Source organism: Fusarium mangiferae (genome assembly GCF_900044065.1).
Source record: "Fusarium mangiferae strain MRC7560 genome assembly, contig: FMAN_scaffold010, whole genome shotgun sequence".
Lineage (NCBI taxonomy): Eukaryota > Fungi > Ascomycota > Sordariomycetes > Hypocreales > Nectriaceae > Fusarium > Fusarium mangiferae.
In genome coordinates, this window is record NW_024573930.1 from 327,155 (window position 1) to 348,804 (window position 21,650).

A 21,650-nucleotide genomic window follows, 5' to 3' on the forward strand; every position below is an offset into this window, starting at 1 on the left:
GGGGAATAGAGCTCTTATGTCAAGTCATGGTGATCATGATGTGGCTGTAATGTCCAATCGGCTCCCGCTTTAGCTACGGGAAAGACAAACGAAAAAAATAAAAAAATGGTGATCTCGCGTGGTTTGTTTCGGGAGGGGGATATCACAAAAGATGCTTCATTTAAACAGTCTCGAGCTTGTCGAGGATGGCCTTGGTGAACTCGTGGGTGGTGGAGGAGCCGCCCATGTCGGGGGTGCGGACTTTGCTGCAGGATTGTTAGCATTGCGGTTGGACTCTAATGAATCGTGTAGAACTTACCCCTCAGCAATCACGGCGTAGGTGGCCTTGGAGACACGGTTAGCGTGCTCATCGAGGCCGAGGTGTCGCAGCAGCATGCTGCCGGACAGGAGCATGGCAGTGGGGTTAGCCTGATCCTTGCCCTTGATGTCGAGACCGACGTGACGGCAACCGGGCTCGAAAACAGCGACCTCACGGCCCATGTTGCAACCGGGGACGATGCCAGGGCCACCAACAAGAGCGGCGCCAATGTTGGACAGGATACCACCGTAAAGGTTAGGCATGACCATGACATCGAATTGCTGGGGACGAGAGACAGCCTGCATGGAGGCGTTGTCGACAATCATGTCGTTGACCTCGAGGGTGGGGTAGTCCTTGGCGACCTGGTGGAAGGTGCTGCGGAAAAGACCGTCGGCAAGCTTCATGATGTTGGCCTTGTGGATGCAAGTAACCTTGGATCGGCCGTTGGCGAGAGCGAAAGAGAAGGCGAACTTGGCGATACGCTCAGACTTGGCGCGCGTGATGATCTTGAGGGACTCAACGACACCGTCGACGCTCTGGTGCTCGAGACCAGAGTACTCACCCTCAGTGTTCTCTCGGATGATGCACAGGTCGACGTCCTTGTGGCGGGTCTCGTAGCCGGGGATGTTCTTGATCAAGCTGATGCTGGCGTAGATATCAAGCTCCTGACGCATGGCAACGTTGAAACTCTGGTGGCCGGATCGGCTGATGGGAGTGTGCAGGATACCCTTGAGACCGAGCTTGTTGCGCTTAAGAGAAGCGACAGACTCGCGGAAAGCATCCTCGGTTCGGCCGGCGCCCTCGAGACCAGAGACCTCGATCTGCTCCCACTCAACGGGGACGTTGTCGGCCTTGAAGACGGTCTTGACGGACTCAGCAACCTCGGTACCGATACCGTCACCGGGGATTAGGGTGACGGTGTACTTGCCGCCGTACTTGGCGGGCTTGAAGATGTCGGACTGGACGGTGGCGAAGGATCGGGCGAGCTGGGGTTGTTGCTTGGCGACGCCGCGCAGCAGCTGAGAAGAATTGTTAGCAACGGGATCAATTGAGTAGTGAAGACGGCGTATAATCAATCTGAGCCATTTGCGCTGTTGTGGTCTTTGTCCCGCAATCATGTCCCACCACGCAAAACTCCAATTCTTGCTTGTTGTGATGTCGCGATGATGATCATGACATGATGCACATCATCGTCAGACAGCCACAAAAGTCCATTGCCCAAAGAAATTCCTCCTCATGTAACACAAACACCACAAAAGCAATAACACCACAAAGAAACGTACCTGGGCCGATCGAAGAGATCCTCGAGACAACATGATGACAAGTGGGGGGTATCTAAAAGGTAGAGAGGAGAGCGTTCGTGGGGAGGAGAGAGAGAGAGATGTATATAAGAACCGAGGCACCGCACACGAGGAGAGACGAGAAGAAGAAAAGAGGAAGAAGAGTATTTTTTACAAGTTGAGGTTAAAGGAACGCAAGTGCAAATCGCGCAAGCCTGTTTCCGTTCCCGTCGGGTAGGGTAGCTCTGAAGGACAAAACCCAGTTGCAAGGTTCTTCCCTCTGAACTATGGTGTCGCATTGGCCGGGGGCCCTCTGTAGAATAATTTTTTTTAGCTACCACTTACTGCTTTTCTTTCGGCCGCCGCTCGGAAAACGCGATTGTTCCGAGCTTGTCACTGGCCCGAGTGGAGTAGCGTTAGGCCGCATGGGGTAGCTTGTGGGGGAGTCTTTGCAGGGCGCCGCCGCTAGAATTTACTGCTTTTCTTGGCTTAGGGTGAACTGCCTGAGATACGCAAACGACGTCACGGAAACAGAATTGAGGATCAACAATAACGTTCAATTGACTTGACCCCGGCAGTCTAGGGGAGGGGAGAAAACCCAGGTCAATCCTAAATGATAAAAAGACTTAGGTAACTTCGAATAAGTTTAGGATAGCTTTTGCTGAGCTTATCGACTCCCTATACCTTATCAAGGTATAATGTTTTCTTGCTCCCTTAGGCTAGTCATGTTTATACCGATTTTATTAGCCTACCATCTCAAAACATATGTAGTCTCTCTCCTGGTATCATGCTCCCCTAGTATATCGTAGAACTTTTTAAATTATAATTCTCCAAGTTTGCAGGTCAGCCTCGAAAGATATCCATGTCTAAGAATCAACCCAATAAAGCTTTGCCGGCTGAGGGACAATGAATATCTAAATTAGGTATGCTATGATAGAGACACTTGGATGTACCTTTCAAGGCAGACTTGTCAACTCTCTTAAAAATAATAACACGCTTACATACACATTCTAACCACCACACCTCAATTATATACTCCTGACGACCTGTGACAGCGGATTTCAAGGCGTTCTAATTGTCAATTTCGAATTGAACGAGAAATGATTTCATTGTCATGCTCCGAGCTTGGCGAGTTATTTTATCGCAGCGATACCGAGGCGTGAGATGTCTTGTTACTAGGTAGGTAGTGACAAGTGAGGTCTGAGAATGACGAAAAATATGTAAAGAAAAGAGCGAGAGCAAAGGAGAACATCAGGCTTCGATGATACGCCACAAGTCTCGGTGGAATCTATTTGAACGTGTCTGCTTTTCCTACTTCTAGATCCGTCCTCTTTCAAGATACGCCTTTGGTACATCGACGTATCGACTCCTCAAATACTCGCCAATTCCCTTCCCAAGACCATCAATGCGATCTGACGATGCAATTCCTCCATTCAGGTTATCCAAAACACGGCTGTATCATGTCAGTATTCCTCAGCTTCAGAATCTTCACACGGGAGACCTACAAGTGCACAGCGTTGATGCCAGGGAACTCAACCCTCTCAACCCTCCTCTGAGGATCACCCTTGAACCAATCGTCCCCAAACAACTGCTTCAGCTTCGACACGGTCAACACGTTCCTCAACCAAGCATACTCATCATCGTTCCTCACAAAGAACCCAACATTCGAATTATCACCTTTATCGCCTGATCTCGCATGCACAACACTTCCCAGCGGCGCCCACTCCGTCGGCCCGAAAGTAAGCATGTCAACCGGTCCATGCGTCTCCGTCGAGGGCCGTACAATAGGATATTTTGCTGTTTTTGCTGGTGGTTCAATGCGATGTGACGCGCCGGTACTCATCTCAACCCGATGCTCAATCGCAGACACGGGCATGAGCGCTGGAAACATCTCCATGAATGGCTTGGGCACCATAGTCCTAAAGTCAAGATTCATATGGTACCCCGGATAGCTCTGCATGCGGAGTGCGTAAATGGGTACTTTGAACTTGGGCGCGTCGATGTCTTCTTTTCGACGAGCTTGCGCAAAGACACGCAGTGATACGGTGCCTGCTTGTTGAGACGTTGGGTTCTCAGCCGGTGTGCCATAAAGCTCGATGCTTAGACGGCTGAAGTTTGAGTCTTTGAACATGTGTGCTAGCTGGTTCTTCATCATGGCTGCTTTTTCGTAGACATCGAGACCGTTGATGTAGAATGTTGCTTCAGCCTGGAAACCGCCTTTTGCGGCGATCATGACTTTTGCTGTTGGCGGTGGAGGGAGGCCTTTTACTCCTGAGACGGAGACGCGGTTTTCTGATTCTTGCTCAACGTGTACGCCTGAGAGATCTGCGACGACATCGGGGTTAAGGTATAAATGCCCTTGAAGCTCGTAGAGTAATTGTGCTGTGACGGTCTCTTTTGTGACTCTTCCTCCACCTTCTGCTGTTCTTCCAATAGTACACCGTCCTCTTGGATCGATCTCAGCAATGGGGAATGCAATATCCACAAGTTCGGGTAGAAAGTCCTTGAACCCTGAGAAGTTTGCACCGACGACATAAGGACCGCACTCAATGAGATGAGCAGCCAGAAGCGAACCAGCCAATTCCTCGTACTGCTCTTCTCGCCAGCCATGATACCACGCCGCAGCGCCCATTACAGGAGAAGCATCAGTGCATCGACCGCAGATAACGATCCGAGCACCAGAACGAAGCGCCTGAACAATGCCCCAACATCCAATATACGCAGTAGCACAGCATGGCGTAAACCCCCAAGACTCAAGAGTCTGCTCCGGATGATCCAAATGCGTAATCTGCACATCCCTCCTCCCGACAACATCCGAAACATCATCACCTAGCACCTTTGCAACCACACAATCCCCATACCCTCTCTTCTCACAGAGCGCTCTGACCTTGTCATATAATGCATCAGTGTTGAGTGCCCCAGCGTTAGTTACGACACGGATGTCGCGCTGCATGATATCGTCAAGACACTCGTCGAGTTGCTCGTAGAAGCCGTTCTCGTAGCCTAGGTTGGGGTCTACTTCTTGCTTGGTGATTGCGTTCCAGGCGATGTTCATCTCGGAGAGCCAGTCTCCTGTTATGACGTGGACGTTGCCGGAGCGGACCATGCGGGACATTGCGTGGGGATGGTCGCCTGTTGCGCCGGAGACGTTGCCGATGCGGATTGGAGGTCTGTCCAACATTTTGTGTGAAGTGAAGTGATGCTCAATGTGAGAATATGTGTATGTGAAGTATATGTGAGGTGAGTTGAGGTGAAAGTTATAGTGAGCTGAGAGCAATGGAATGAGGTTAGGTTGCGGCTCTTGATAAACACTCCTTTAACTAGTGGACCGTCGGAATAAAGATATTCTCAATTGTGTAATATCTCGGATTATTCAGGATGTTAAGAGCCTCTCATGACTTATCATAAGACTGTATTCGGTGGATTGTGGATTGGCGGACGCGGCGCCGAGTGGCGATCCACTTACACAGGCCCTGGCATTTCGGCTTCGGCGACCGAGCCCGTCGATGTACTTGCTCAACATGAGATGGAACATAATGTGAGATCCCTCCAAGTTCAACGGCTCAGATTTACCCTTCTTGCTATGCTCGGAGAACTAGATTGGGAAATATTAGTATACTTATCTTATTCATGGGTATTGCTGATGATGCTTCTGTACCCAACAATCCTCTCAGTTTTGGAACTGACGGCAGAGCAAGAACCAAGGCACATAGTCATTAACAGATAGATTACTTTTAGTCTGAGTTCATAACATATATACCAGGCATCCGATATTTACAGCTTGTAAGATAAAGTCTCACGATAAAGGAGAGGACAACAGCTCAATAATACGAATGGTTCTCACCCCCCAGCCCAAAAAACCACTCCTGACTCAACTGCGAAATAGCATCATTATGGAACTCATCCAGCCCCAAACTCTGCAAATCCCCAAAACAATCCCTAAACGTACTATCAACAGTCATACCCGCCAGATCCGCCGAAAATTGCACCGGCGCCGCAACACTCGCCTCCACGACATCAGCTACCACCGCATCGCTCAGCCTATCAAACAAGTCCGAACAATTCCTCGCCAAGTCCCATCTCTCCGACACAGCCACCAACACTTTTGAACATGCCCTCGTGTCGTTGACGACTTGGTTGATTGTAGGTGTTGTATGTAACCTTGCGCGCTGAGGTTCTGAACCAGAGAAATGATGGCGTAGGGCGAAGATGTATGATAGTCCGGCTAGGAAGACGGAATGCATTGTTATCCATGAATAATTCAGCTTTCGAGATCGGTGAAGGCTTGCATAGAGACTTATAGCCTCCCTCGCAGAGTCATATATATTCTGCAGCGCGAGACTATTCACAGCTGCATCGTTTAAACACGGCGACGGCCGAAACAGCATGAGCATGCCGTTATGGTACAAGAGTCTATACCACTCCTCAGAGCGAAAACTCGAACCACTAGCCGGTGAAGCAGCTGTATCGCTCTTAAAAAGGGGTAGATTCGCTGTTTCTGTATGCCACTCTTGTAACTCCCTCGCTAGAGCTGTTCGCATTTCATCGTAGCTTGTGTTCGGGAACGTGACGTGTTTGGCACTCCGGTGCAGGGCATTTATGATCTTCCCGCAGATGAGGCGGTAGCGAACGATATGCACGAAGACAGAGGTCGCAGCGCGGTATTGAGGTGTTCCGTAGGGTGCCGATGAGAGAGGACTGCTATCCTCAGGAAGTTGATCTGCTGTCGACGAAGGAGGAAGATCAACGTCTATGTCTTCAAGCTGTAGAGCCAATGGCCTTCCAAGCGCAAGACTCGTCACGCGATCCAGCGCAACAAGACTCCAGAAACACCGTCGCTTCGTCTCCATCTCCTCTTCCTTCACCTTCCTCGTCGGCTCATCCAACGTTCCCGGAAGCGCATAAGTCGCCGCTCGATGAAGCCCCATCTCAAGACACGTCCTCGCCGCAACGCCGATGAGATGCCAAACACTAGTCGTGGTATTACTCGACGTTGTGCCCATTCTATACTGACACACCAACAACAGCGCCTGCAACCTCTCGATCCCATCTCTCGCCAGCACATCAGCTAGTCTCGTCATGGCGCGGTTATAATGCGTCTCAGCATCATATACACCATTCCAGTTAAACTTGTGTACCTGCGCCGTGCCGATGGCGAGGGTCATGTCGACGAAGAAGGCATCGACGGGGTCTTTGGCGCTGGAGTCTTCGTACACGGCGTCTAAAGACCGGTAGAGGGATTTGGTGGAGAGGAAGGGGTAGCAGAGGTGATCATGGCTGCAGTAGGCCTTTAGGAGTTCTGAGGCGAGGGTTTTGGGGGGGAGGCCGGAGTTGGTTTGTGGTGAGGATAGGCCGGGGAGGGAGTTTGGTTTCCAGGATGTGGTGAGGGATGAGGATGGTTGAGGGCGGGATTGGAGGAGGTTGGCGAGGAGAAGACCGCTTGTTGAACCAACGAAGTGATGGCCTCCGCCTGCGATGAGACTCATCTGAATAACCTCCTCAGCTACTTCTCCATCCCCAGGACTATCCTGCACCACCGACGCCTCACCTCTCTCAACATCTTCAGGTCTCCTCGTAACATCCTCAGACCTTCTCGTCACATCCTCAGATCGTCTGGTCACCTCTTCCGACCGCCTCAACTGCTGCGTCAAACCCTCATTACAATCCATCAACTCCCTAATCCTCCTCTCCAACTTCTGAACATTCCTCCTCCTCAACTGATGCTCACTAACAGCATACTCACAGGCGACATCAGCGCGTTTGCAGGGCCCGCATTGAGGTTGGATCTTGTCACAGCGGACTTTGCGGCGGTGACATCTGTCGCAGGCGTTTGAGGGCATAAATGGCAACGGAGACCGAGGCCGAGATGGTGAGAGGATGATGGATGGAGAGACCCCCGCTTGAGAAGGAGAAGTTATGGGGCGTCGGCTAGTGAATGCGGGTTTTATTTTGGTTGGTTTGATGGGTGGAATTTGGGGAACTAAGCTTAATTGTTACCTTAATCCTGACTCGTGGGGTTGGGACCGCAACGTCGATGGATGATGGATGCATCGTGATGTGACTATGAGGATGGATGTTTATTTCCGCTCGTATTACGGAGAACAACGAAACAATTCTACTCTCGTGTCCGTCTATAATTCTCGATTCATCAGCTAGACTCTTGAAACGAAATTGATCCAATGCTATCCTCCGCGGATATCGTTATCCTCTACATCATCCACTTACACAAGTCTTGACTCAACACTAGAAATCCCCCTCCATGACAATCTAGCTCCCCCAAAATGGCGTCTTGGCAAAACCACAACTCGGCCATCGGCCCCGTCCCCGAAACCAGGATATTCTCGCTCCTCGCCTCATGGTGATCCCCTCAACAATCCCACCCCCGGATATCTAGAATCTGGGGTATGCGGGGAACAACCCAAGTCCAGAGAACAAGTTCAAATACCGCGACATCCCCCTGCTTTTTCGCATCAACCATCATTCTCTTCCACAACTTCTCCGAGATAGGTTTTGTGAGAGTCAATCATCATAACATCCCAAGATCACAAGATGGGCGTTGAGACCCTTGATGCTGAGAAGCAAAACGCTGCTCATGAGGAGTACTCTGCTGAGGTTCTTGACAAGAAGGGTAATGGTGATTACTCTGGTGCGGTAGCGAAGAGCGATCCTGAGGAGATCAAACTCGTCAAGAAGCTCGACAAATGGATCATGGTAAGTCTTCCCGTGTCCATTGACAGCATATTTTAACTAACACATATTATAGCCGACCCTGTGGCTGATGTACTGGCTCAACTACCTCGACCGCAACGCCATCACCCTCGCCCGCCTAAATGGCTTCGAGGAAGATCTCAACCTCCAAGGCTCACAGTACAACACCTCCGTCTCAATCCTCTTCGTCGGCTACGTCCTCGGCCAGATCCCCAGCAACATGATAATCACCCGCGTCAGACCATCATGGTACATGGGCGGTTTCATGATGGCCTGGGCCGTCGTCAGTTCCCTCACGGCCGTAGCCCACAACTACACCGGCGCTCTTCTCACTAGATTCTTCCTCGGTATCGTGGAGGCTCCTTATTATCCTGGTGCACTGTACATGCTGTCGACGTTTTACACCAGGAAGGAATTGGCGACGAGGATCAGTATTCTTTACTCGGGTAACGTCCTGGCTTCTGCTTTTGCAGGCCTTATTGCGGCGGGTGTTTTTGAGGGCATGGATGGATTGGCAGGAATCAAGGGCTGGCGATGGTTGTTTATCCTTCAGGGTGCGGTTACGTTTGTTGTTGCTATCGTTGCGTGCTTCACTCTTCCTGATGAACCATTGACGACGCGATGGCTCACACCTGAGCAGCGTCAACTTGCGCATGATCGTGTTCTGAGAGATACAGTCGGACAGAAGGGCGACGGAAATCCATGGAGTGGTCTGCGCGAAGCCATCGTCGACCCGAAAGTCTGGGTCTTCATCGTTCTCCAGCATCTTCACCTTGCGACCAACGGCTTCAAGAACTTCTTCCCTACCATCGTCAACACGCTCGGCTTCAACACCACTATTACCCTCGTCCTCACCTGTCCTCCTTTCTTGATCGCGGGTGCTCTCTCTATTCTTTGGGCCAAGTCTTCTGGTCACTTTAACGAGAGTACCTGGCACATCACCATCTCCAAGATTGTCGCTACCTTCGGTTTCGTGTTGGCTTGCGCTACCATGAACGTTGGAGCAAGATACTTTGCCATGTGTGTCTTCACTATTGGTACTTATGGTGTCAACTCTATTCTTCTGGCTTGGGTGGGCAATACCTGTGGACAGACGAGGGAGAAGAAGGCTTCTGCTCTAGCTCTCGCCAACGTCAGTGCGACACTCAGTCTGATCTGGACCCCTGTAAGTACCCTTGACTCTCTATCCTTGAAAACGACCGCTAACTCGTACAGTACCTATGGCCCAAATCTGATGCACCACGTTATGTGCTGCCGCTCTCAAGCAGTGCTGGTTTTGCTGTAGCTTGTATTGCTGGAGTCTGGCTTATGAGGTGGATGCTGGTCAGGCAAAACAGAAAGATCAGGCAGACTGACTCTGAGGCTACTCTGTTCTATGCTTACTAGATGTGAACTGGAATCTGGGACGATATCGTCTAATATTGTGTAGAGGTCTTCAATATCAAGCCCAACCTTTTATGGTTATTATGACTGAATTCTCCTAAATTGGTCTAAGAAATCCTAAACTTGTGCAGATTATCCTAAGCCAGTCTAAAATATCCTAAGATCCCATAGAAGTTATGGCTATCTAGGTATGTGAAAGATGGGATGAAAATCTTGACAAGTCGTTACTCGGCAGTAGAGGATCATGGGTCCTAGCCCAAAGTGTACCAAGCTCAGGTGTTTGTTGATCACAGCCACTGTCAATAGATGTTCGCCAGGCACAGCTCCGGCATGTGTTGTGACATGTCAACTGTCGTTAAACCTGCCCGTGAAGCATCTGTACCATGAATCTTAGGATCTTCTGGAACAAAGACACTCTCCATCGGGAATAGCCAGAATCCAACGACTGGCTGTGGTGATTCTTCGAAGACTCTGGCAATCTCATGGTCTATTTGACCTCTGAGTTCTGGTGATCGATGAAAGGTCTCAAACCATCTTCGGAATTCATCAGTGTCATGCTGAACCCATTCAACAGCGGATTGGCGGTTAGATATGACAGGTTCCCTGTGCGAATAGCCGGTTTTATACCCACGACAAATGCCAAACTGATAGATGACCTTGTGCTCGTGATGCACCCCTGAGGTCGAGAGTAGTTTAAGCCAGCGATTGAATGGCCCTTGAGAATCAATATCGCCTAGAAATACTTGCTTCAGATCTTCACCATGCAATCGAGGGTCATATGGCAGTCTGTCGAAGCTCTGAACAGCACTCCTGATGGGAACGACATGATTCATTTGGTAGATAGGGTAACGGCTTTGGCGTATTAGCGTTTTTGCCCCCTTGTCACTCATCATTGTAAGACGCTCGATCCTGGATAAGCCTTGTCGAAGGACAGAAGGCTCACAATTTGGTTTAATCGATGTCTTGAAAAAGCAGCTCGGAAATGAGGCTGGCAATGCAAGGTTGACCAAACCGATATGACAAGGGTCACAAGCCCAGAGGTCATGTGCAAAGCGCTCAAAATAGACAAAGCTGAAGCCGCAGAGGAAGAAGTGGTCCAATTCAGGACAAACATACAGTGTTACTCTCGACATAATCTTGTCTTTCGACTCGTACCAACACGGTAGTTGAATCCTGTAGAAAGCCAAAGCAGCCCTGCGTGACTCAGATGTGGTCCGAAAGAGTTTACTGATCCTCCAACGATGGCCTAACACGACACTATACGCTTCGGAATTTGCCAGCTCTCGCATCCTGTGCGGAGGATTTGTGTAATCCAGACGATTCAGGTTGATATCGATCCATCGTTCGTGACTGAGAGAATGTTGCCAAACAAGCCAGCGAATATCGTCAGGCAAAAGTGGAAACAGGTGAAAGTCACCACATGGCTCAAGAGGAGGATTGAAGATTTGTAAGTGTCGTGGTGTAGCGTTGCTGTTCTGGTTGCAACCGGAAGCCATGTTGAGAAACGATTGTTCAGAGAGAAGAAACGTTACGATGTGTTTGCTTTGACAGAGGAAGAAGGGCCCATTAACTCGTTTATTTAACTCTATGACTCACGAAACCTACGTAACCTTTATCAGGGCACACAAGGTCTAAATCCTAAGAGTGTATCACAGCCGTCAAAGAAGCATATGCCCTAAAGTTTGTTGATAACACAGTTACACTGAGCCCCATCACTTCACGAATGTGATCGGCTGATCTGAACGAAACTGAATCAAGGTTACACACACGAGAACGCACTTCGCTCAAGGCATCTCGTTACACATGTTGGCATTGGGTAGTGAGCTTCTAATCTCAGTGAGCAAGCAGAGAGAACCTGAGAGGGCGGACCGAAATCGTCACATACAAGGAGTCTTACCTCAGGTTCGCAAGGCTCATCTCACCCTAGACCACAGTGGGAATGTCTCGATTCCTTCCCCATAACAGAAGCATCACCAGCAACCAAGTATCAAAATATTCTCGAATTGTCAAGGAAACTTTCGCTAGCCATGAGCAAGGTAGTCCAAACCCGACCAAAGGAACGCCATCCTGCAAGAAGCCCGTACGCCGTGCATACCAATTGATCTCCCAAACGCCATCGTAAAGACATGCCAATCTTTGTTTATCCCCTCTGTAAATCGGCGACTATCGCGTAGCTGCATCTCTGAAACACCCGACACCTCAGGTCAATTATGCATAACCGATCGACACCTGCAGTAGCTCATCCGCCTACCGTCCACAGTGGAATACCTCCCTAGTGATTGGCCAATGTATCTCGGGGCGTCACCCCCATTGCTTGTCGAAGCGACGGCGTTAACGAATCAGTCGAGTCCCTCTGCCGTCCCCAATTCTCATTCGTAGTCGCCGGTGAAGCCGTGTTCATCTCCTTCTTGTCCTGTGATCGTTCATACGTCGGCGGTGGTGCTCGGGGCATATTTGCTGGTTTTTGCTTGACCGGCGCAATGCCGTAGTCGTCGAGTTCTTGGAAGTCCTTCGGGTCTTCGAGTTTGTCCAGGCGCTGTCGACGGCGATGGAGGTAGCATAGCATGGCGATAACGCCAAGGGCTACAACGGCGCTGCGGAATGAGGTCAGCCAAGACAAAATTACCGATATGCGAGAAATGGGGTATAAATACCTGGCGACAAAGAGAATTAGCATGATCTCGCCTGTGCTAATATTGGGCTTTTCGCAGGTATCCGAGTATTGATCATCGTGGCATGTTTCCTTGGCTTCTCTGGGCAGCACCCGCGTGAGACCCATTCCCTCAGCGCGAGACGCAAGGGCGCCTAATTCCTTGTCGAGAATCATGATATAAAGTGAGTGAGCGTGCAGTAATAAAAAAGATTAAATTAACGATTCAGTTTGTTTTATTCTGAGCAAAATGAAAGAAACAATCAAGAGCCAAGTCGAGTCTGCTAAAGAGGGGAGCAAAACCTAGGAAAAAAGAGGGAAGGGGGGTTTATTGCATCCAAGGGCAAGAGGCATTCATTAAAAGGCCAATGCGAGACTGACGATGCGCTTTTCAGTTGAATGACATGCTTCCGAGAGCTCCATGTTTCAGAAGCTCAGCCCCTCGATGCCGCTGGGGGTCCCTGTAAATCAGGGGTGCATCTCGTGAGCAGTGAAATTGACCCTCTCGAAATCGGATTTGATACGAGATCTAGACTGGTCTTGTCACATCATGTTACGTGTACCTGATCGACATTTCTATCAATAGTTTATGACTAAACGTTGATACATATTCATGCATTCTCTTAACATTGGATCCTCCATCAATGCGCCGTGAAACTCACCGCACGAACAGCATAGACCAAAAAGAACAACTCAAGCTGAAACTGCCCATTCCAAAATCTCAAACAAACGCAATATAATTTGCTTGCTTGCTTCTTCTTCGTCTGCTGATAATCAAGTAAATCAACACAACCCCCTTATTGTGGGGGATGCCATCATTAATTAAACCAAGTGGGCTGCATGATCCCTGTCGGCAAAGCTTCTCGTTGCCGTTCGTTCCCCCAGATTAAGGGACGCAGCAGAGAAAATAACTTGACGGGGATAACGGCGATCACGCAACGGTTGAAGCAGAATGAACCAGGAAGTTGATCGTGCTGGATGTCCAATTGTGAGCGATTAGCGGGTTATAGAACGTTGCCAAGCTTTTGGTAGTAGAAGGGATGGGCGATTTGGACACATGGTTGGCATGGATGAGGCTGGGGAGGAAATTACATGGCGTTGAAGATCAACTGCGGTCCTAACGGGGATATGAATGTTCCGTCGATGTTAGGTTTTTACATTCTTGGAGGTTCCGAGAGTCCGAGAGTCCGTTCCCAAGAATAGCATCGATAGACTTTGAATGAGAACGGATGCTTCTCATAGGCTACTACGAATTCTGAGTATAGTCGAATTTACTTGATGCGCCGGGCAGCCGAGTATACGGCCCGAGAAGTTGATCGTCATTGCTGACGAGAGAACTAATGGTAGAGTTTGAGATACACAGTAACCATCAATGAGTACCAGTATGTAAGTCATCGAAACGTATGTTCTTCATCATAAGAAGTATCTTGCACCTCAATGAGCTCGAGTGAATTGCCGCCCATAGTACAATTGAAGTTCAGAGCAATGTCTCACAAGGCGCAACAATACACAAAACAACCTAAACTCATAAACACCAAAGATCGTACATCGTAGCCTCATACAGATCTCACGTCGGACTCGACTCGAATTAGACCCTGTAGTACTAACATCCTGCAGCTGGAACAACTTTACACCGACAATGACATAATTCCACTCGCCAAGCTCTCGTCAGACCATGAAGCCATCTCCGCATCAACAACCTGAGGAAATACCTCATTCATCATTATCATGTCCTACTCTCTAACCCAACAGCTTCTCATCTCAGACGAGCAAGCTTACAAGCGAGCTACCCAATCTGAATTCCTCAAGCTCGCAGGTCACGGCAAAGCATCAAAAGAGCTCCTCGGCCGCTGGCTTGCAAATGATCGTCTCTACATCCACAGCTACTGCCGTGGTCTTGGTCGTCTTCTCAGCTTTCTCGAGTATCCTGATACCGTGCAACCCAATGTCGACCCCGGAGCTACAACAAAGCTTCTAGACTGGATCGTCGCAGCTCTCGTCAACATCCGCCGAGAAGAGAAGTTCTTTATAAACACAGCAGCAGAATACGGCATTAATGTTAATCTCGAGACTGGACAAGATGGCCGTGTTGACTCAAGCACCAAGTTAGAAGGTCTCCGACGCTGGGAGGCTCTTTACGCTTCTGTGTCTCCCAACGAGAAAGAAGAACTTCCTTGGCTGGAAGCTGCGGTGATTTACTGGGGAACGGAAAAGTGTTACCTTGATGCTTGGTCGTGGGCTAAGGCGCAGCTTTCTGATGATAATGGGGGTAATGACGCCGATGGTGGGGCTGTGAGGAAGGAGTTTATCAACAACTGGACGTGTAAGGAGTTTGTTGAGTTTGTGGGTGAGCTTGGAAGGATTATTGATGATGCTGTGAACAAGCTCGTGGAGGAGAAGGGTGATGATGTTAAGGCGAAGCTGTTTAAGAGGGTTCAAGGGAAGTGGCATGATGTCTTGGACGCCGAAGAAGCTTTCTGGCCAGCCGTCTAAGACGAGTGTGACTCGAAAAGCACCATACTCCTGGTGTAGGCATCAAAATACAAAGGTCTCTTTCGTCAAAGAGGAAACTGAATGAACTTCAAAGGGTATCCGTATCAAATTGAAAGGTCTAGAACGAAAGATTTTCCCACCCAACGCCATACAATGCCAAACCAACACACAAGCCTAAAACTGTATCCGTCGCTTTCGTCCAGTGTACTTGGATGTCGCCTTAACAATCTTTCCCTTCCGTTCCATCTGCTCTTTCTTCTTGACGATCCACGCCTTACTACCCTTTGACATATTCGGAGCATGCGCCTTAATCTGCCTTCTCGCATCCTCAACATCCACACCCTCCATACCCTCAACAACACCAGTGATATCACCGCCCTTCTTCTGAATATCACCGCCTCCGACGGTCAAGACGAGGTACAGCTTCTGGTTCTTGGTGCCGGGGTCGTCTTCGAGCATACCGGCGCCGAAGCCGGCTTTCACGGCGGCTTGGGTGATCATGTGGCGCTGCTCATCGTTCTTGGGGTAGAATTGACAGACTGCTCGACCGCCGCGCTTGAGTGATGCGTAAAGACCGTTGAAGAAGCGGGTTAGGCGGCCGAAGGGCGATGTATCGCTTGTTTCGGCACTACAGAGCCATTGGATAGCGGAGATGCTGATCGCTGCGTCGAAAGTACCAGCTCGGAAGGGTACGCCTTGGCCGATGTCTGCTAGCATCAGATCACCTTCTACGTCTCTCTGTAGTGCAATGTCCAGCATTGATGGTGAGACGTCCATTCCGATCCATGTGTGAGGGCCGCCTTCTTCGGGCTCGATTGAGGAGAGGATCTCGCCGGAAAGACCACTGCCGCAGCCAACGTCGAGAATAAGGGACGGTGACTTGAGATCGAGGAGTTCGAGGGCTCTTCGTGTCATAGAGGCCTGAATGTTTTGGATTCGGGAGCTTGTTGTGTACTTGCGCGCTTCGGTATCGTCATAGTGGACGTCGGCGGCACTGTTTCTGTGAGCTTGAGGGGCATGATGGCGGGGTGGTGGTGACATACAGGGTATCCTCAGGACGAGACATGGTTGCGACTGTAATTCAAATGACTTTTGAGAGTATTCCAGATCTCCAGTGTCGGATTAAGAATTGTAATAAATGAATGGGTCACGAAGCCTGGAGCTGCACCTTATCGCCGATTTCCCGGTGTTGAGCAAAAACGACTTTTTCGTGGCTATCGATAAGGCCAACTTCTTAGCGGTGACCCCCACCACGATCGGAATCGGAGTCTCTATTCGCCGACGAATGGAGCAATTGATTGGTAGTTAAAACCGTGTCCAAAACATCTCCTTTTCAACCTACTGCAGATAACCATCTCCCCTCCTTCCAACATGTGAGCTCCAACTCAAACCATTGCTTGCGCCCAAACACAACGCAACGCAAAATGTGGATTCTACCTCTTGTCGGCTACATAGGAACCCTCCTGGGTTTCTGCTTCTTGACCCTTGCTATCGCCTCGGGTCTATACTACCTGTCCGAGCTCGTCGAGGAGCACAGCGTTATCGCGAAGCGGTTCCTGACGCGTCTTATCTACAGCGTCATTGGCATTCAGACGGTTCTATGGCTGGTTGATGGTCTGCCCTTCTGGGCTACTGTCTTGACGATCGTGTCGCATGTGGTGTACCTGGGGAATATGAGACGCTTTCCTTTTGTGAAGTTGTCGGATCCGTTGTTCCTGGCATCATGTGGTATGCTGCCTTTGGCTGGCGGGAAGTTTGAGTCGTTACTAACGAGATATAGTTCTCGTTTTGGTCAATCACTATGTCTGGTTCCGTCATTTCTCCGATACGCAGTCGCGCGCGTACCAACGTACCTCGTACTACGACAAGGCCGATGTTCCTAGCTTCGCGCAAATCGCGTCGTATTTTGGACTTTGTGTTTGGCTTGTGCCATTCGCGCTGTTCGTTAGTCTGTCTGCTGGCGACAATGTTCTCCCGACGATGGGTACTGAGCCTGTCCATGGGCTTGATGGAAGAGGCAAGCCTCAAGGCATGATCAAGGCTCTTGTTGACCAATTTCGTGGGACGATCGGTCAAATTTTTGGGACCACTTCACCTGGACTGGCTCGGCCGTAAAGGTTGCGCGGGCTGGATTGTTATGATCATAGTACGGATGAGGATGCAACATGGACGAACCGAATGTTCGTTCGATCCAAATGGACACATCTATGCTGAGTAAGTCACTATTCATTTCACTTGCAGCACTACCCCCTCCCAAATGATGACCTACAAACTTCACGCTAGATTGTATTTGACAAGAATTCTTGTATGATTCCATTATAAGTTTCCTGATACCCACCGGCACATCTTGTTCTGTCTACATGTTCCTGTTTTGTCAGAGTGCTGACCAAACTATACAGGGCTATTATCATCGCTCCCACCGGGGAGGTTGATGTACATAGATATCCCGTGCTTCACCAGTTTGAACTAGCAAGGTCTACATTGAGCACGCCAATACAGAGATCTTGTGTTCTACTGTATGCAACCATGCATCTTGTGTGTCTCTTGTGCTGTCGTTCGAGTTCTGGGGCCCGAGTCAAGTCGTGGCCATGTCGACTACTGCGCTGAGGGCTTTGAGTGGGACGTTGATGGACGAAGTAGTGTGGCCTATGAGGATGACTTAACGCTTGCCTATGGGGATGGATCATGTCAGTTATGTTCGGTCCCAGAGGGAGGCATCAAGAGCACCTTGGTACTTCAAGACAGGCCTACTTGGCACTGCCCTGAGCGGCGGGATTGTGGGAAGCGGTAGTGTTTGGGTTGGACTCAGAGTTGTCATTGCTAGACATTTCAACCGAATCAATGTTGTTCCAGGGCATATCGTTTTGGCCCTCTCGAAGCCAAGCGTTCGTCTGCTCTGAGTATTTAGTGCTCTGATGAACACTGTTGGGTGATGGGTTCCCTCGACGAGGGACTTGAGCGCGGGAAGGGGTTGACATTTTGAATGGATGAGTATGGGATAATGTGCTTGTGGTTTGGCTCTGGGACTACAAGATATAAAAACGAAAGGCAAATGAAAACATTTATATACTGGCCTTGAAGGATACATAACGAGGCCAGTACCCAAGTTTTTTTATACCCAGGGCTGTCCACACCCAAAATCATCATTGAACTTGGTTCTTGCTCTGGCAGGTACCTAGGTACTTTTGGACTCGACTAGACGGGGAGTACTGTTATAAACTTCCGTTGCCTTGAAGCAGAGTACTAGTTCGCCATCCAGTTTTGGTTCGCCTTTTCCAGTTGGCTTTTAATGATGGGTTTGGTTCGCCTTTCCACGATCCTCAAACATTTGGGATACCCCTGACAAAGTTGCGACTCTGTCATCTGATTCTCCGGGTGATTCGAGTACCGAGCTCGTCATCGAGCTGAAAACATCAGCATCAAAGAAATAAACACAAATAGATTCGTGTTAATTATTAACGGCTATAGTCGAGGTGAAAGTCATCCAATCACTATCGTTTTTCTATAATCGAAGCCCAAGTTACAAAAAGGAATAAAGAAACTCGGCCTCTTCTGTTCGCTTCAGAGCAGGAATACTACCTACTGCCTACTAAGGTAGGTAGTAGAAAGCATTATCTAAGTACCTGAGGTAGGTACCTAGGTATAATGTATATCGAGGCCGATGCACCCTCACGAGAACACAAGCAACGGCAGGTGGCGCCCAGGGGTGTTGGTTGTTTGATTGCGGGGAAGTGCGGTTCAGCAACTTCAGCAGCTTGTCAGCGGTGAAGTGACCCCTTGGGGAGAAAACATAAACGACACTAACTTTTAAGATACACCACAATTCGCTGGCGTTCCACCCATCGAGGGGTTGTTTTTTCTTACCCCTTAGGTAGAGTCAATTTGGCCTCATGTGTATCTAAATGTTCTTGTGGGGGCATAGTTGCATTTAACATTTTAGCTACACCGTGTAAACCTGAGTTGGTGCCCTTGGGCGCCTTACGCGGACGCCTTACGCGGACGCCTTGCGCGTACGCCTTGTGAGAAAGAGATGCATCTGGGCAGTCACCTTCAACGCCTGCTTGGAGATTCAACTGCTGAGGCAAGGATCATACATCACAGTCAAATCAGTCGATCACTTGGGCTAGAAAGTGCCAACTGCAGGAAAAGATACTGTGTTTTAATTGGACAAAGTCCTGGTCAGAACCCCAAAGGGTGGCGCAAAGATAGCGCTAGCCTTGACACTGGGCTAGAAACAAGGTGAGCAAGGTGAACGAACAAGGTGAAGTCGGTGAAGCCGGTGAAGCCGGTGAGCCAGCCAATGAACACATAGGTACTCACACCTAGTACCTAGTACTTACCGTATCTTACATCATCCTTGTTCGTCTGGATAGTTCTTCATTGGGAGGTTTCGATGCCAGTTGGCATCCACAGTTAGCCAAGCCCTCTTTACTCTTTGGAGATACGAATCAAGTGTTCGTTTTCTCACTTTCAAACACCTCTATTGTAGGTTGGGCGGGAGCCTGTGATTGTCAACTTGTGCAGTCTTCAGGGATCACCACGAGTAAGGCTAATCACATCTCCATCCCAGCTAGAATTCTAGCTCTCTCAAAAGCAAGCGGCATCTTTCCGCATCGAGTTGGAACTCTGTCGACGAGAAATCAAGGCATCAAGAGACAACTTATTGTTTGCATTAAAGCGCAATAGTTGGTAGCAATCACAACTTGTGGTACGTTAGTCATTTGAGCCTCATCATAAGATGCTAGGGGACGGTCCCTGGTGCCGCTATAGCAGTCAAGCTCGTTGCCTGACGGAGGAGAGTCATCCTGTACTTTCGATACAGCCCTCACCAAATGCGACCCAGTCTTACAGTAGTTAGGACAGAACGGTATTATACAGTGCCCTCTAAACGACGTTGTCTAATGGTGGGGTAATAGATGACGCGGTGTTTATCGACACAGATGAGGTAACTGGAAATAACCTCTAAGTAGTCACTATACCCCTGCTGATCATCCTCAAGCTGCCAGGGAGAAGTGGGGCCGCGTTGAGCCGAACCGCCCTGGATGACCCTGAGCCTGGAACGCCGAAATTGCAAGATTGAGTCTCGAACAAGCTTCAATTCTCAGTAAGCATCACATCGCGACTACCCTGGAGTAGGATAATCTGTTCCGTGAGGACCGCGCGTCACCATGGTCCATTGGTTCTGCTAGACGTTTCGCTCTTCTGGCACCGCTAGGCTGATCTAGAAATGAGCCAGAAGCTTCGGTCAACTCTGGAGCGAACCTCACCTCGGCAGGTACGACACCTATCAGCCGCTATGCTTAACGATTTAACTGGATGTGGGTAGGTAGTTTGAAGAGATAAAAAGGATGACCCCTGCTATCGCAAGTCAGACAGTAATTGCCATTTCCGCGTGAGCCTCTATATACCGGGTGCGTTGAGTTAACAAAGTTGCGCTCAGGAGATTGGAGACATAAGCTATGGATGCTTTCGTGAACTTCCAGATATCTTGGTGCAAACGGCAAAGAAGCGAAGCAGGTATTGCGCACGCTCCTTTATATATATTTCTTTTCTTCTGCGAACTGTTTCCTTTCTCAGAGTAGAGTAAGAGTATGGTGAAGATAGATGCCTGATTGGAACCGAAAGGTAGGTTGTTGTCCTATGACATCACCAGACCATGCTTTTTTAGAACACAGCCAGAAACATCACAAGATTTGCTCATACTCAAAGATAAGAAAATGTTTTCAGTTCTCCCAAGGCTCGGGGGATCATTGAGGCACTTTAAGCCGTTCCTACGCTTAGGTTGAGGGGACTGGTGGGTGGTTCTGGGCCACCTCACGGTACTCAATGTGCAGGTGACATCGTCCCGGTGTCTGGATTTCAAACCCACTTTAAACAATCCAACCTTCACACACTCTTTTCTTCCTGCTCCTTAACAGTGGAAGTCCCTAGTCTCCCTATACAATGGCCCAATCCGCTCATGGCCTTGAGGATATCCTATCTGGACACATGATCCTTAGTACCAACCGGCACGCTTTCCAGAAGATCTCTGATGCCACCGCAGTGTTGTCCACAACCCGAAGCATCTCATGTACATGCAGACCTGGATGATGTGGGTTCGCTATCGCACATACCGCATACGGCGCCGTGTCAGATGAACAGCTTCAACATGCAATTAATCTTTATATTAGCTGTATGTCTCGAGTGAATGCCGATAAAGAGATCATCGATGTTAAGAGCCAGCTTGCGGTGGAGAAGAAAGACAGCTTAGGGCTTCTCCAGAGCCATACAGAGGCTTACACACGACCAAACCTCGGCTTGCTACTACCGAAATAACATCCTAGAAGATGAGTAGCTCGACAGTGCCTTATCAGAAGCAGTGCGGAGCTATTGCGGATATAATTGCCGGATTATCCTAAGGGAGACTCTTCAAACGCTGGCGACTTGCGCCATGCGAGGTACTTACTGAGATCTTAGCCCAACTTATGCAGGTGCCCGGAGACCTCTCCTGCAACACAACTTAGCACTTTAGATCTCCATATTGGGTTACTATGGTGGAACCGAAGCCCAAGCCCATGATCAACACCACAAAGTTGTTCCGCGTTACGGTCTTTGCTGAATTTGATCTGCAGTGTTATTTCTTTAGCCGAGACATGGCAAGATGCTTGGTAAGTCAACGAAAGAAGACCGATGATGCTGGGGTCTTGTACTATGGCCCGGTGTCGTACAAGTACACCCCCGAGATGGAGAAATGAAGCGAGGCCCTTCGAAAACATCTGCATGGGGGATGAGATGTGGCTCTACTTGTGAAGAATGACAGTACACCGTGTTATGTGATTGGCTGAAACTGTAATCTGTC

At 49.3% G+C, this 21,650-nt stretch overlaps 10 protein-coding genes across 10 annotated transcripts; 3 read left to right on the top strand and 7 right to left on the bottom strand.

The window, feature by feature from the left end:
• Window positions 1–160: 160 nt before the first annotated feature.
• FMAN_02193 (putative isocitrate dehydrogenase) lies at window positions 161–1,614 on the bottom strand (the record flags this gene model as incomplete). Its single annotated transcript, XM_041835520.1, has 3 exons — window positions 161–245; window positions 299–1,317; window positions 1,582–1,614. 3 exons carry the CDS (start codon window positions 1,612–1,614, stop codon window positions 161–163), a joined length of 1,137 nt encoding a protein of 378 aa, XP_041685675.1.
• A 1,281-nt stretch (window positions 1,615–2,895) lies between these two features.
• FMAN_02194 (uncharacterized protein) lies at window positions 2,896–4,759 on the bottom strand (the record flags this gene model as incomplete). The annotated part of the gene is made up of 2 exons (XM_041835521.1): window positions 2,896–3,031; window positions 3,084–4,759. The coding sequence occupies 2 exons, from the start codon at window positions 4,757–4,759 to the stop codon at window positions 2,896–2,898; spliced, it is 1,812 nt and encodes a 603-aa protein (XP_041685676.1).
• A 640-nt stretch (window positions 4,760–5,399) lies between these two features.
• Window positions 5,400–7,418, bottom strand: FMAN_02195 (uncharacterized protein; the record flags this gene model as incomplete). The annotated part of the gene is made up of 1 exon (XM_041835522.1): window positions 5,400–7,418. The coding sequence occupies one exon, from the start codon at window positions 7,416–7,418 to the stop codon at window positions 5,400–5,402; it is 2,019 nt and encodes a 672-aa protein (XP_041685677.1).
• Window positions 7,419–8,127: 709 nt separating this feature from the next.
• On the top strand, window positions 8,128–9,672 carry FMAN_02196 (uncharacterized protein; the record flags this gene model as incomplete). The annotated part of the gene is made up of 3 exons (XM_041835523.1): window positions 8,128–8,289; window positions 8,342–9,451; window positions 9,502–9,672. 3 exons carry the CDS (start codon window positions 8,128–8,130, stop codon window positions 9,670–9,672), a joined length of 1,443 nt encoding a protein of 480 aa, XP_041685678.1.
• A 296-nt stretch (window positions 9,673–9,968) lies between these two features.
• Window positions 9,969–11,165, bottom strand: FMAN_02197 (uncharacterized protein; the record flags this gene model as incomplete). The annotated part of the gene is made up of 1 exon (XM_041835524.1): window positions 9,969–11,165. One exon carries the CDS (start codon window positions 11,163–11,165, stop codon window positions 9,969–9,971), a length of 1,197 nt encoding a protein of 398 aa, XP_041685679.1.
• A 776-nt stretch (window positions 11,166–11,941) lies between these two features.
• On the bottom strand, window positions 11,942–12,496 carry FMAN_02198 (uncharacterized protein; the record flags this gene model as incomplete). Its single annotated transcript, XM_041835525.1, has 2 exons — window positions 11,942–12,263; window positions 12,324–12,496. 2 exons carry the CDS (start codon window positions 12,494–12,496, stop codon window positions 11,942–11,944), a joined length of 495 nt encoding a protein of 164 aa, XP_041685680.1.
• Window positions 12,497–14,047: 1,551 nt separating this feature from the next.
• Window positions 14,048–14,812, top strand: FMAN_02199 (uncharacterized protein; the record flags this gene model as incomplete). The annotated part of the gene is made up of 1 exon (XM_041835526.1): window positions 14,048–14,812. One exon carries the CDS (start codon window positions 14,048–14,050, stop codon window positions 14,810–14,812), a length of 765 nt encoding a protein of 254 aa, XP_041685681.1.
• A 174-nt stretch (window positions 14,813–14,986) lies between these two features.
• Window positions 14,987–15,878, bottom strand: FMAN_02200 (related to N-methyltransferases; the record flags this gene model as incomplete). The annotated part of the gene is made up of 2 exons (XM_041835527.1): window positions 14,987–15,806; window positions 15,856–15,878. The coding sequence occupies 2 exons, from the start codon at window positions 15,876–15,878 to the stop codon at window positions 14,987–14,989; spliced, it is 843 nt and encodes a 280-aa protein (XP_041685682.1).
• Window positions 15,879–16,236: 358 nt separating this feature from the next.
• On the top strand, window positions 16,237–16,927 carry FMAN_02201 (related to transmembrane protein Tex-261; the record flags this gene model as incomplete). Its single annotated transcript, XM_041835528.1, has 2 exons — window positions 16,237–16,540; window positions 16,593–16,927. The coding sequence occupies 2 exons, from the start codon at window positions 16,237–16,239 to the stop codon at window positions 16,925–16,927; spliced, it is 639 nt and encodes a 212-aa protein (XP_041685683.1).
• Window positions 16,928–17,265: 338 nt separating this feature from the next.
• On the bottom strand, window positions 17,266–17,790 carry FMAN_02202 (uncharacterized protein; the record flags this gene model as incomplete). The annotated part of the gene is made up of 2 exons (XM_041835529.1): window positions 17,266–17,482; window positions 17,564–17,790. The coding sequence occupies 2 exons, from the start codon at window positions 17,788–17,790 to the stop codon at window positions 17,266–17,268; spliced, it is 444 nt and encodes a 147-aa protein (XP_041685684.1).
• Window positions 17,791–21,650: the final 3,860 nt, after the last annotated feature.